At 40.4% G+C, this 10,459-nt stretch overlaps 1 protein-coding gene across 1 annotated transcript in view; it reads left to right on the forward strand.

Annotated features, from left to right (window-relative positions):
• Positions 1-10,459, forward strand: part of mmp17b (matrix metallopeptidase 17b) — a 23,759-nt gene that overhangs the window by 5,650 nt on the left and 7,650 nt on the right. The window contains exons 5-9 of the mRNA XM_017423171.3: positions 4,744-4,852; positions 4,987-5,164; positions 6,407-6,583; positions 6,960-7,065; positions 9,996-10,069. Of these exons, the coding sequence (XP_017278660.1) occupies positions 4,744-4,852; positions 4,987-5,164; positions 6,407-6,583; positions 6,960-7,065; positions 9,996-10,069 (644 nt within the window). The remainder of the gene's footprint in view (positions 1-4,743; positions 4,853-4,986; positions 5,165-6,406; positions 6,584-6,959; positions 7,066-9,995; positions 10,070-10,459) is intronic.

The following is a 10,459-nucleotide window of genomic DNA, read 5'->3' on the forward strand; positions in this document are numbered from 1 at the left end:
ATTCCTGCAGGGTATCTGATTACTGGTAAGGCATAGCTGTTTATCGCACGGATCTTGTTCTTGCCATTGAGCTGGCTTCTCAGGACTTGCCTTATTCGTTGGAGGTATTTGGCTGTGGCTCCTTTCCTTGTGGCCTCATCCAGGTTGCCATTTGCTTGTGGTATTCCCAGGTACTTGTAACTGTCCTCAATGTCTGCTATTTTTCCTTCTGGGAGTGAGATCCCTTCTGTGTGGATGACCTTGCCTCTCTTTGTAACCATCCGACCGCACTTCTCTCTCTCTCTCTCTCTCTCTCTCTCTCTCTCTATATATATATATATATATATATATATATATATATATAGAAAGAAAGAAAGAAAGAAAGAAAGAAAGAAAGAAAGAAATATGCATTGAAAATTTGTTTAGGATAAAAAAAAACCTTCATGCCAAAAAAGGAAAGAAAATATATTTGAAGAGATTTAGGGTAGTTTTAAAGACATTTTCAAAACAACAATTATCTCTGGACAGTCACACCACATGACATTTTGACGCTTTGAAGAGCACACAGATGACAAAAAATGAAACGGTTTTGAAAGATTAAAATCGGTATATCTGCCTGGTCACTGCCTGGTGTTCCTCCGTGCTTGCAGGGCTCTTTGTCCCGCAATTTAAGGTATGGAGAGAAAATCCACTTAGAATACCTGTGCATGTGTAACACTGGATTTGTAATCTGTGTGAGCCTGTTTGTATGTAGCTTTGGATAGTTGTATGTGTAAAACATGATTTGTAAACTGAAAAAATGTTTTGTGTGGAACTTTGGGTACTTGCAAATATGTGGCCAAATGCACACACAAATATTAAGAAATTATGAATACAAAATAAAAGTACACATACACAATTACAATTTCCACAAATATCAATTTCTACACACAGATTGTTTTACCTTCAACCTCACAAATCTGATAATTACGAATTCCTCCAGGCTACTACGCATACAAAACGTTAAATAAGTCTGCACGAGTCACCTGATACACACAGACAAAACTACAATAATGCACAGATCAGATTACAATCACACAAGGGTTTCTGAGACTCATTTCACGCTGCTGGGAGAACTCCCCTTTGTCTGTACATGGTGCGTTCACATGCTGGTGAAAAGCTGGGTCATCTGAGTTTACTTTGGAACTTAGTATTATTTCCTTCGACACATATTTCATTTCCCTCTGTACTTGTCCTGAAGTGGTAAAGACATTTCTGTGAGAAAAAAAAAAAATCTTTCATAAAGGCCCCACTGATGAGTTGTGTTGCATATGCTAGGAAGAATGGGATGGGGACCAAGGTGTGGGCACAAATCCTCCAGGGACCAGCTTCACAACTGGCCCCCTCCCGACCCACTTGCCCATACCAGTCCAGAGGCCAGGGAACCACTGAGGATCCCCAAAGATGCCAAGAGGGAGCACCCACAGAGCAACTGCACCCCCCTGCGGGGGCATCCGGGAGAATTCAAGCCAGCCAAGTATGGCGAGCCCACCGCCAGCAGCCCCACACCATAGAGCTGCCAGCCCAGCCAGTAACCCAGGCACCACACAGGCCCTCTAGGCACCCCCAGCCTCCAAACCCCCTCTGTCAACCCGGAAATAACCAGGACCTTCCTAGGTAGCCCAAACCCCAACACCCTTGCCCAGATCCCAGCCACCATGGGCCCCAACTTGCCCCCTGGGTCAGGGACGCAAAGGAGCCCCCCCAACCCCCGGCACAAAGTCTGGAAAGTCAGGAACCCCCCCCTGGAGCCAGATGCTGCTTAATTAAAGGACTGATAAATGGAACATCTGAGATACAGATTTCCATACAAGTCTTGGATGGTTTAACTGGAATCATAGAGAATATAGCTTATTTACTGCTTAGGCTGCTACCCCCGCGACCCGACCCCGGATAAGCGGAAGAGGATGGAATGGAATGGAATAGTGAGAACCATCATTTTAAGAGCAGACACTCATCCCACGAGTGAGAGTTCTCCACTGTGTGAGATTGCATTCTGTTAATTTGAGTAATGGAACATAAGCACAATGATTTAGGGGTTAGCACTGTTGCCTCACAGCAAGAAGGTCCTGGGTTCAAACCCTGGGTTGGACCTTGGATCTTTCTGTGTGGACTTTGCATGTTCTCCTCATGTCTGTGTGGGTTTTCTCCTGGCACTCCAGTTTCCTCCCAATCTACAAACATGCCATATTTTCTGGACTATAAGGCACACTTAAAAGCCTTCAATATTTTTCAAAAAACAACAGTGTGCCTTATAATCCGGAGCGCCTTATATGTGTAAGAAGTCGTAATGTTTTAGTACACTTTTGGTAAACTACTTGCAGCATTAGGCCCCCACATACTTGGGCGTACTGTGTGTACTCTGTGAGCCGCGTGGACTCAGGGTGGACTCTGCAGATGGTTGAGACTTCATACTCGAGTGTACAGATTGCCTAAAATTCTCCCATGACAAATTTCAGTCATTGTGTAACCGGACGAGGAGGAAGAGATCACTTGCCTCTTAGCTTAAAAAAAAAAACAAAAAAAGAAGGTACCTTTAGCCCTGTTTCTTCACCACCAGGGCAGCCACCGCACACCTGTCAGTGCTCTCAGAGCGCGGCAGTCGTGCTGTGTCCCGGCGCCGATTCTCACCTGAGAGCGGATGGTGTCGCACAGAAAACAGTCTGATGTGAACACTGTTTCTCACTCGGCAGTTTATTGTGCGACACAGAGTACGCGTATGCGGTCATAAAAATTGATCTTTGTGCAGATATGTCCAGTGGACGTCCACTTCGAGTCCGCATTAAGTCCCCCTCGAGTACGCGCGAACCTCCGCGGAGTGAAGTACGAGTATGTGGGGGCCTTTACATCAGTGCAGTATTCTCCGAAAAGACGGGGCTGCTTTGATTTACTTAATGCGCCTTATAGTCAGGTGCGCCTTATTTATGACAAAAGTTTGAAAATGGACCATTTATTGACAGTGCACTTTATAATCCAGTGCGCCCAATAGTGTGGAAAATACAGTACATGTTTAGGCTGCCTTCAGGCCCAGGCTTCCCTTGAAAAAGAGATCTGTAATCTCAATGGGACTTCCCTGGTTGAGGATAATAAATAAATAAATAATTGTGTCAGCTTATTCAGCCTGTTAGAAATATTGATGCCCAGGTATCTGATGTTTCTGATCTGTAAAGTAATGGTTGGGGAGGGATTGATATTAGAAAGGGCCTTTGATTTGTTCCAATTGATAGAGTAGTCTGAAATTGTTGAGAACTTATTTATTAAGGCTATTGTTTCTGTAAGAGAGGGGTTTGCATTCTCCAGAAACAGCAACACATCATCTATATATAAACAAATTTTGTGGATCCTATTAGATATTTTAATTCCATAAATATTTTTGCATTGACAAATTGCGGCCGCCAGTGGTTCAATAAATATAGCAAGCAGTGAGGCTAAGAGAAGACAACTCAACAGCACCTTATTTTGCATGTGCAGTTAAGACCTTGAGCATGGCCCCCAGGATGTGTGAAAAACATCTCTGGAGGTGACTTCTGTAGTTGCAGAAGCAAAATCCAGGGCATTCTTAGGGCTTGGCCTATCCAAGCCTCAGGAGTCAAGGCTTGACCACCAGGTGCTCACCAGCCAGCTTCTCTCCCAGGTCTGGCTCCAGAAAAGTGTCCCAGTTTCCCTAACCTGGGTGAGGTATCCTTAGAAATGTAGTCTTTCTTCATCAAGGTCTTTAAATTGCTCATGTCTGACTTTTCTCTTGAGGCCACTTTACCATAGAAAATCATACCAGGGTCTGACACGTCATACAACATAGCCTCTAGCATCACTGAGGAAATCAAACCCCTCCACTTTTGTTAAGGTGGCAATTTTGCAGATGTATGACTCCAATTCTACTTTTAGGAACTGTAGGAACCACAAGTAAACCTGCAGTCTGAGAGCAATGTGTTCTGTTAGGAAAATATGGGACAATAAGATTTTTAACCCTCTCAGGCTCAAATTAAGTTTTAGTAACAGGAAAAATCAGATATTTGGGGAAATTATCATCTGAGTAAAATAAGGCTCATAAAATATGAATGTGGAGTAATTAGGTATATGCAATTCGCTGTTGCAAATCTGCAACGTCTGCCTTGAGAGGGTTAATATAGGATGGAGCTTGATTGTTGAGAGCTGTGCATGTTAGAAGGAAGATTTTCTATTCTGAATTTAACAGGGAGCCAGTGGATAGAAGCTAAAATAGTCAAAACATGATCTCTCCTAAGTCTCATCAGAACTCTGGCAGCAGCATTTTGGACCAACTGAAGACTTTTTAAAGAGTTTTTTGGACACCCAGATAATAAAGAATTACAACAGTCCAGCCTAAAAGTGATACTTGCATGGATCAGTTTTTTTAGCATTGTTTTAAGACAACTTGTTTCTGATTTTAGTAACATTGTTCAGATGGTTGGATCCAATTTATGGATAAATATAATGGAGTATCGTCAGCAATGGAAATTATTTTGTGCTGTCTTATAATTTTATCTAAAAAGTATTTGTCCAAACACCAAACCCTGCTGAACTCTATGCAGCATGCAGTTTTGATACGACACATCAACAGAAAGACTAGCCCATGTAAGAGGCAAGATGACACACTGGTGATGTATACAGAAAGGAGTGAATTCTAACTGTGACGTCAAATGTTCTGTTCAAGCTGTGTATAAGTTTTACGCTTACCCACACTAAACATTTTTTTTACTTTCCTAGGATACACTCTTACCCTTCCTCTTCACATCTACCACGGGAGATGATTCGCTCACTGGTCTTCTACGCTTTAAGAGTGTGGGCGGAGCCTACACCCCTAGAATTCCACGAGGTTGGGGCAGCTTACTGACATATAAGAAAATAAAAATAAATAAATAAAGATAATGAAATAAATAAATATAATTAATTTTCCTGCAGAGCTGCAGTGCATCAGTAACTGTGTAGAGCTCGTCTATAACTCTCCAGGTGGGCAGTCGGGAGGCAGCTGACCTGCAAGTAGACTTTCTCCATGGTTACCATGGTGATGGCTATCCTTTTGATGGGGCAGGAGGTGCAGTTGGCCATGCTTTCTTTCCTTCAGATCCTGCTCGGGCAGGAGGAGTTCATCTGGATGCAGAGGAGCAGTGGGCCTTCAGACAGCCAGGTGCAGCAGTATTCAGAAAACATTATTATTGTTTTCTAATGACATTGCCTTTGTTAATACATATGTCTAACTACAATCACCTTTTTGTTATCAAATGCTTCTAACTACAATATTCTTTGTTATTAGATGTTTCCAACTATAATAACCTTTCTGTTATTACTTGTTTCTGACTTCCATCACCCTTGTTATTACATATCTCTAACTAGAATCGCCTATTTGTTATTACGATTCAAACTACAATTACCTTTGACTTGCGACCTTCTCATTGTGAAGAAGTCTAACCATTGTACTGCCCACACACAATTATTGTGTCTCACATATAAATCATCTGATTTCCACCTAAATCCTTGTTTAGTATGCAACACCTTTACATCGCCACCTACTGAGAGCAGGAAGTGACATGTTTTATTCACTGGCATCATTCTCTGACCTGCTTTTTCATATCAACTTCAAACTTTGTTAGATAACGAATTACAAGGTGATGTTCCTTGGTATTGTTTTACTCATGGATGTTAACCATTTTCATACACAGAAACAATCCAAACACAACCAGACCTACTTTGTTAGAAATTATTCTAACATTTCCTCTTCCTGAGCTCAACAACACAGTGATTTATAGCTCCTCAACTAAATTTAATCAAGGGCCAGAATTATTAAGATCAAAGTGTTGGTCATGTTTTGATTAGCCATGTTTCTGGTGATCATGAGTGCCTTGTTCTAATATCTGCTGTCATAGATAGTATTTACCATGTTATCTACAAATATATTTACAGCATTTTAATGGTAAAAGAGTGTACAGGTAATCAGCTCTTACACAAATGTTAATTTGTCTTTTCAACTTTTCTACTTTTATTTTAAGTAGATGTCTATTGCAACAAACTCACATGTTGACTTTTTATTTAATAGATAAATGAATCAGATTTATCGGTGCAACAATGAATGTAGATTTTATCCAAAACTGCATCTATTCATCTATTCTGTTCCAATCACAAACACGAATCTGTAGGAATCAGTTCATCTTCACGTCCCTATAAAGCCTTGATGTAGCCCCAAAAAGTCCCAATTTACAGTTGATTTATTCATGAATGTTGTTTCTCTAAGCTGATGCTTGCAGAAACACTAAAACAAACAAACAAAAAAAACAAGAACTAGATTTTGTGTCAGAACTACTTCATTTTCTTCTTTCCAGCTGCTGATTATTCTGTTCCTCGGTTTGTGTGTTCCTCCCGTCTTCCTCTCCAGCCATTGAAGGCACTGACCTGTTCACGGTTCTGGTCCACGAGTTCGGCCATGCATTGGGTCTGGCTCATTCCTCATCCCGGCACTCGGTGATGAGGCCATACTACCAAGGCCCAGTTGGAGACCCACTCCACTTCCATTTGGTACACCAAGATCTGGAGCAAATCACACAGCTCTACGGTAAGACTTTCAGTCTGTCTGCCTGCATCTTTTCATTTTCAGCTTCCTTTCAGATTGAATATCTTAAATTTCAGTCTCTGTTAGGGTTACAAAGCAGCTGTGGCTGTGCCTACAGGATATTGTCTCTCTTTACAGAGGCTGAACTACTTGTTAGTGTTAGCTTTTTGTGTTTGCTTTTAAATGGCGACTGTTTTCTCTGTGTTGGTTCAGTTTATGAGGCAGAAATTTAAAGTCTACTAATGTTTTCATGCTAATTCTGCTTTGGAGGCACCTTCTGCAGCCTTCAGGAAGTCAACTGCTTAACTTTTTGGTTTAAATATTTGTACAGAGACAAAAACACAGCTGAATTTATGAAATCATTTTATTTCTGGTTCAGGTAAAAGAAACGAGCTGCTGCCAACTGATGCTCCTCGTCGCTCAGCAGAACCTCATCTGTACCACAAAACCCACCACTATCATCATCATCATCGTCACAGACATGGGTATGATCTACAGAAGAAGACTGTAACATTAGGGATCAGATATAAATAACTAAAGTGTTTCCTACAATCCATTCTATGTTTTTAGTTCAAATATATGTGTAAGACAGTTTGGTCTGCTGCTTAAAGTTGTTTTAAGCTTTGAGATCAGAAATATAAGATTTTAAACTTATATCTCTTGATCCAATCCAACCAGTTCACAAAATTGTTTTCTTGTTTTTCATCATCAAATACTATTTAAAGAAATAATAATTTAATTCGCTATTTAGTTCAGACCTAAACTGAGAATATTTTAAAACCTTAAAAAGAGAAATTATTTCAGACTGAAACAACTTTAGTAAAAAATTAAATATTACTGTTATGATAAAAAAGTAAGAAAACCCACATCATTTCCAAACCTTTAGACATCGGATGTAATAAAAAAATGCGTTGGTATTTATTTGATATTAAAATTAGGTAAATAGAAGCCATGTGAGAAACAGCTGTCAGTCGTCCCAGGAGTGGATATCCCAGTGAATTTACCCCGAAGATCAGCTTAAACTACATTGCAAACCGTGCAATGCTCAGAGAAATGAGTTCATCTCAAACTCTACAGGCCTCAGTTAGCAGGTAACGGTTAAAGGTCATGACAGGACAATTACAAAGACTGAATAAGAATGGCTTTTTTGGAAGGGTTGCAGGAGAAAGCCTCTTCTCTTTAAAAACAACATGACACCACGACTAAGGTTGGCTTCACACAAGACTTTGGAACAAAGTGCAGATGTTTATGTGAGGATCTGGGTTTTGGTTCCGCCCTCTGGGCGGCGCCACTAATCATTGTTCCTCAGGTGTTCCTCATACCACTGATGAGACCAGCCAGGATTTAAGCAGCAGGCGGTGATCAGACCTTCGCTGGAGCATCGAACCTACTGGGTTAGATTCTCCGCCTCAGCGTCTAACCTGAACTCTAGCTCCTAGTATTAACCACGTTCTTTGTTGTTGCCTGTGTCCTAGGTTTTTCTTGCCACGCCACGATTACGGATACTAAGGATCACTTACCTGGAACCACGCTGCTACTTACCTTGCTGGATCTAATTCGTCACTCCTGGAACACCTGGAATTCTCTCCTCCTCTCATCGGCACTGCATTCACCCTCTGGATCTGTAAGCAAACAAAGAGACATTATAACCACTTCCTTGTTGCCGTGTGGATCAAGACCTGTACCCGAGACTCACCAAGCTCTCCTTCTCTTGCAGACCACTCCGGACACCGCCCACTGTATATAGTCTCACCCTGTAAATAAATTCACTTACCTTTACTTCCGTCTCCGTGTTTGGTCTTGGTTTTGCTCTTCTGGACAGTACCTCCTGAGTTATGACAGTTTACCCATAATGCACAGCAGCAAACACAGCTTATCAGCACAAACACCTTAAACATACATGGTTTGGGCATCTTACAGTCATTGAGTTGACCATGAACACCTCTGTAAACCAAAAGATTCTAGAGACAAATGTGAGACCAGCTGTCTGACAGCTGAAGATTGGACAAAAGTGGGTCATGATGCAACAGAACAATGATTTTAAACAGAGCAGCTAATTCACAACAGAATTTCTCAAAAAGAATCAATGTGTTGTCAAAGTCCAGAACCTAAAACTAATTGAAATGCTGTGGTGGGACCTTCAGAGAGCTGAGCAAACACAAATGTCTGCAAATGTCAATGAACTGAAGCAAAGAGTTGACCAAAATTCCTACATAAAACCACTACTGAAAGTTCTTGCTGCTAAATGAGGTTCTACAACCTGCTGGATGAAGGATGGAGACCAGTTTTTTACTCATAGCTTCTACAATTTCGGTCTTTCTTAAATAAATAATGACCCGGTGGCATTTGTTGTAAGACCTCATTGTTTTTAATCCTGTCTTTGTCATTAAAACCCTTTGAATTATCAGAGAATTTGTTGATGATGAAGAATGAAGCTCTGCTGACAAAGAATCTGATTTAAAGCTGTTTATTGAAGCATCACATTCAGCTAACAATGGGTGAAGGTTTTTTTGAATTTTTTCGACTAAACCAGTGAGACTTCAAGCTGAATGAAACATGTTTTCTACAACAGCAACACTATGCTGCCCTCACAATGTGTTGCTCTACAAAACTAGACAGCTAGTCAACATTTGAGTTGGAAATAATCCAGACCTTGATGGTTTTGTGGCTTTATTCACAACTTGTTTCTGTTTAGTTTTTGTAAAACTGTTACAAAATATGAGAAGTATGTGTTAATTATACACAAAACACAAAAGGCTACTAGACCTCAGCTAATACTACCAAAAATGCTTCTTAATACAGATAATTAGTTAACGATGTAGCTTAGCTTGTAAACTTAGCTGTAGCATATAGAAATAATAGGCTTTACTAGCAAAATGCTACACAATATTCAAATAATAATTATTAACATGAACTTACAGACGAATAATGTCCAAGGAACAAATGTATTTGAAGGACAGCCGGTGACGCCATGAATTCAGCCTGAGTAGTTCTGACCAATTGATAAAGGCAAACGTGTTGAACAATGTCTAGTAGGTGTCAGTAAGGCTTTGTCAACTTTTTATTCACTGTAAGTAACACTAAACAAAACATTCAGATGGAGTCAGCACAAGCACAGCTAACTGTAAGAAGGTTCAGGCCTTGGTTGGAACATTATACCGGGCTGTTACACTTGAGATGTAGGATAAGACCTACATTGCTGTAGGGATACTGAACAGTGAATACTGAACCTTGTGTTGTCCACAACTGCTTTCACACAACCCAAAAATTAGTTCAAATGTCGTCTTGCTGTTGACTTGGGGAATTACACTTATTGTTTAGAAAAAGTCACTGAAAGTCTCAGAAACCCAATTTAATCTCTACATTTCTTCAACCAAATGAAGCCTTAAGTATCATTGTGTTTTTCTTCTTTCAGACCTTCAGTTGATCGCTGTAACACCAGTTTTGATGCCGTGGTACAGATCCGTGGAGAGACTTTCTTCTTTAAAGGTCCGACAGTAATTGCAACTCTTCCAAAATGTTGAAACATCATAATAAATGGTATAAAATGGTTATAAAATGAGACAGTTTATGATTTATAAAAATGGGTTGTAATTATTTTCTGCCTCTAAATTATGCATTTCATATATGCAAGTTTGACATGTTGTTTTCTGAGGTTTGCACAGTGAATGCACTTATGTTGCTGTTCTTGACACTGCTGTGGCAGCGCAGGGTGGAGGAGCATGTTGTTAGGATGTAAGGTTTTTGTATTATGTTTTGTCTTCATATTTCAGTTCGAGTTTATTGTTTGTTATTTAGTTGTCTCTTCCCTGTGCCTCAGCCACCATTCACTTCTCCTCAGTCACACTCTCTCTCTTCCCTTTTCTCACCCATCTACAC

Source organism: Kryptolebias marmoratus, linkage group LG9 (assembly GCF_001649575.2).
Source record: "Kryptolebias marmoratus isolate JLee-2015 linkage group LG9, ASM164957v2, whole genome shotgun sequence".
NCBI classification, from domain to species: Eukaryota; Metazoa; Chordata; class Actinopteri; order Cyprinodontiformes; family Rivulidae; genus Kryptolebias; species Kryptolebias marmoratus.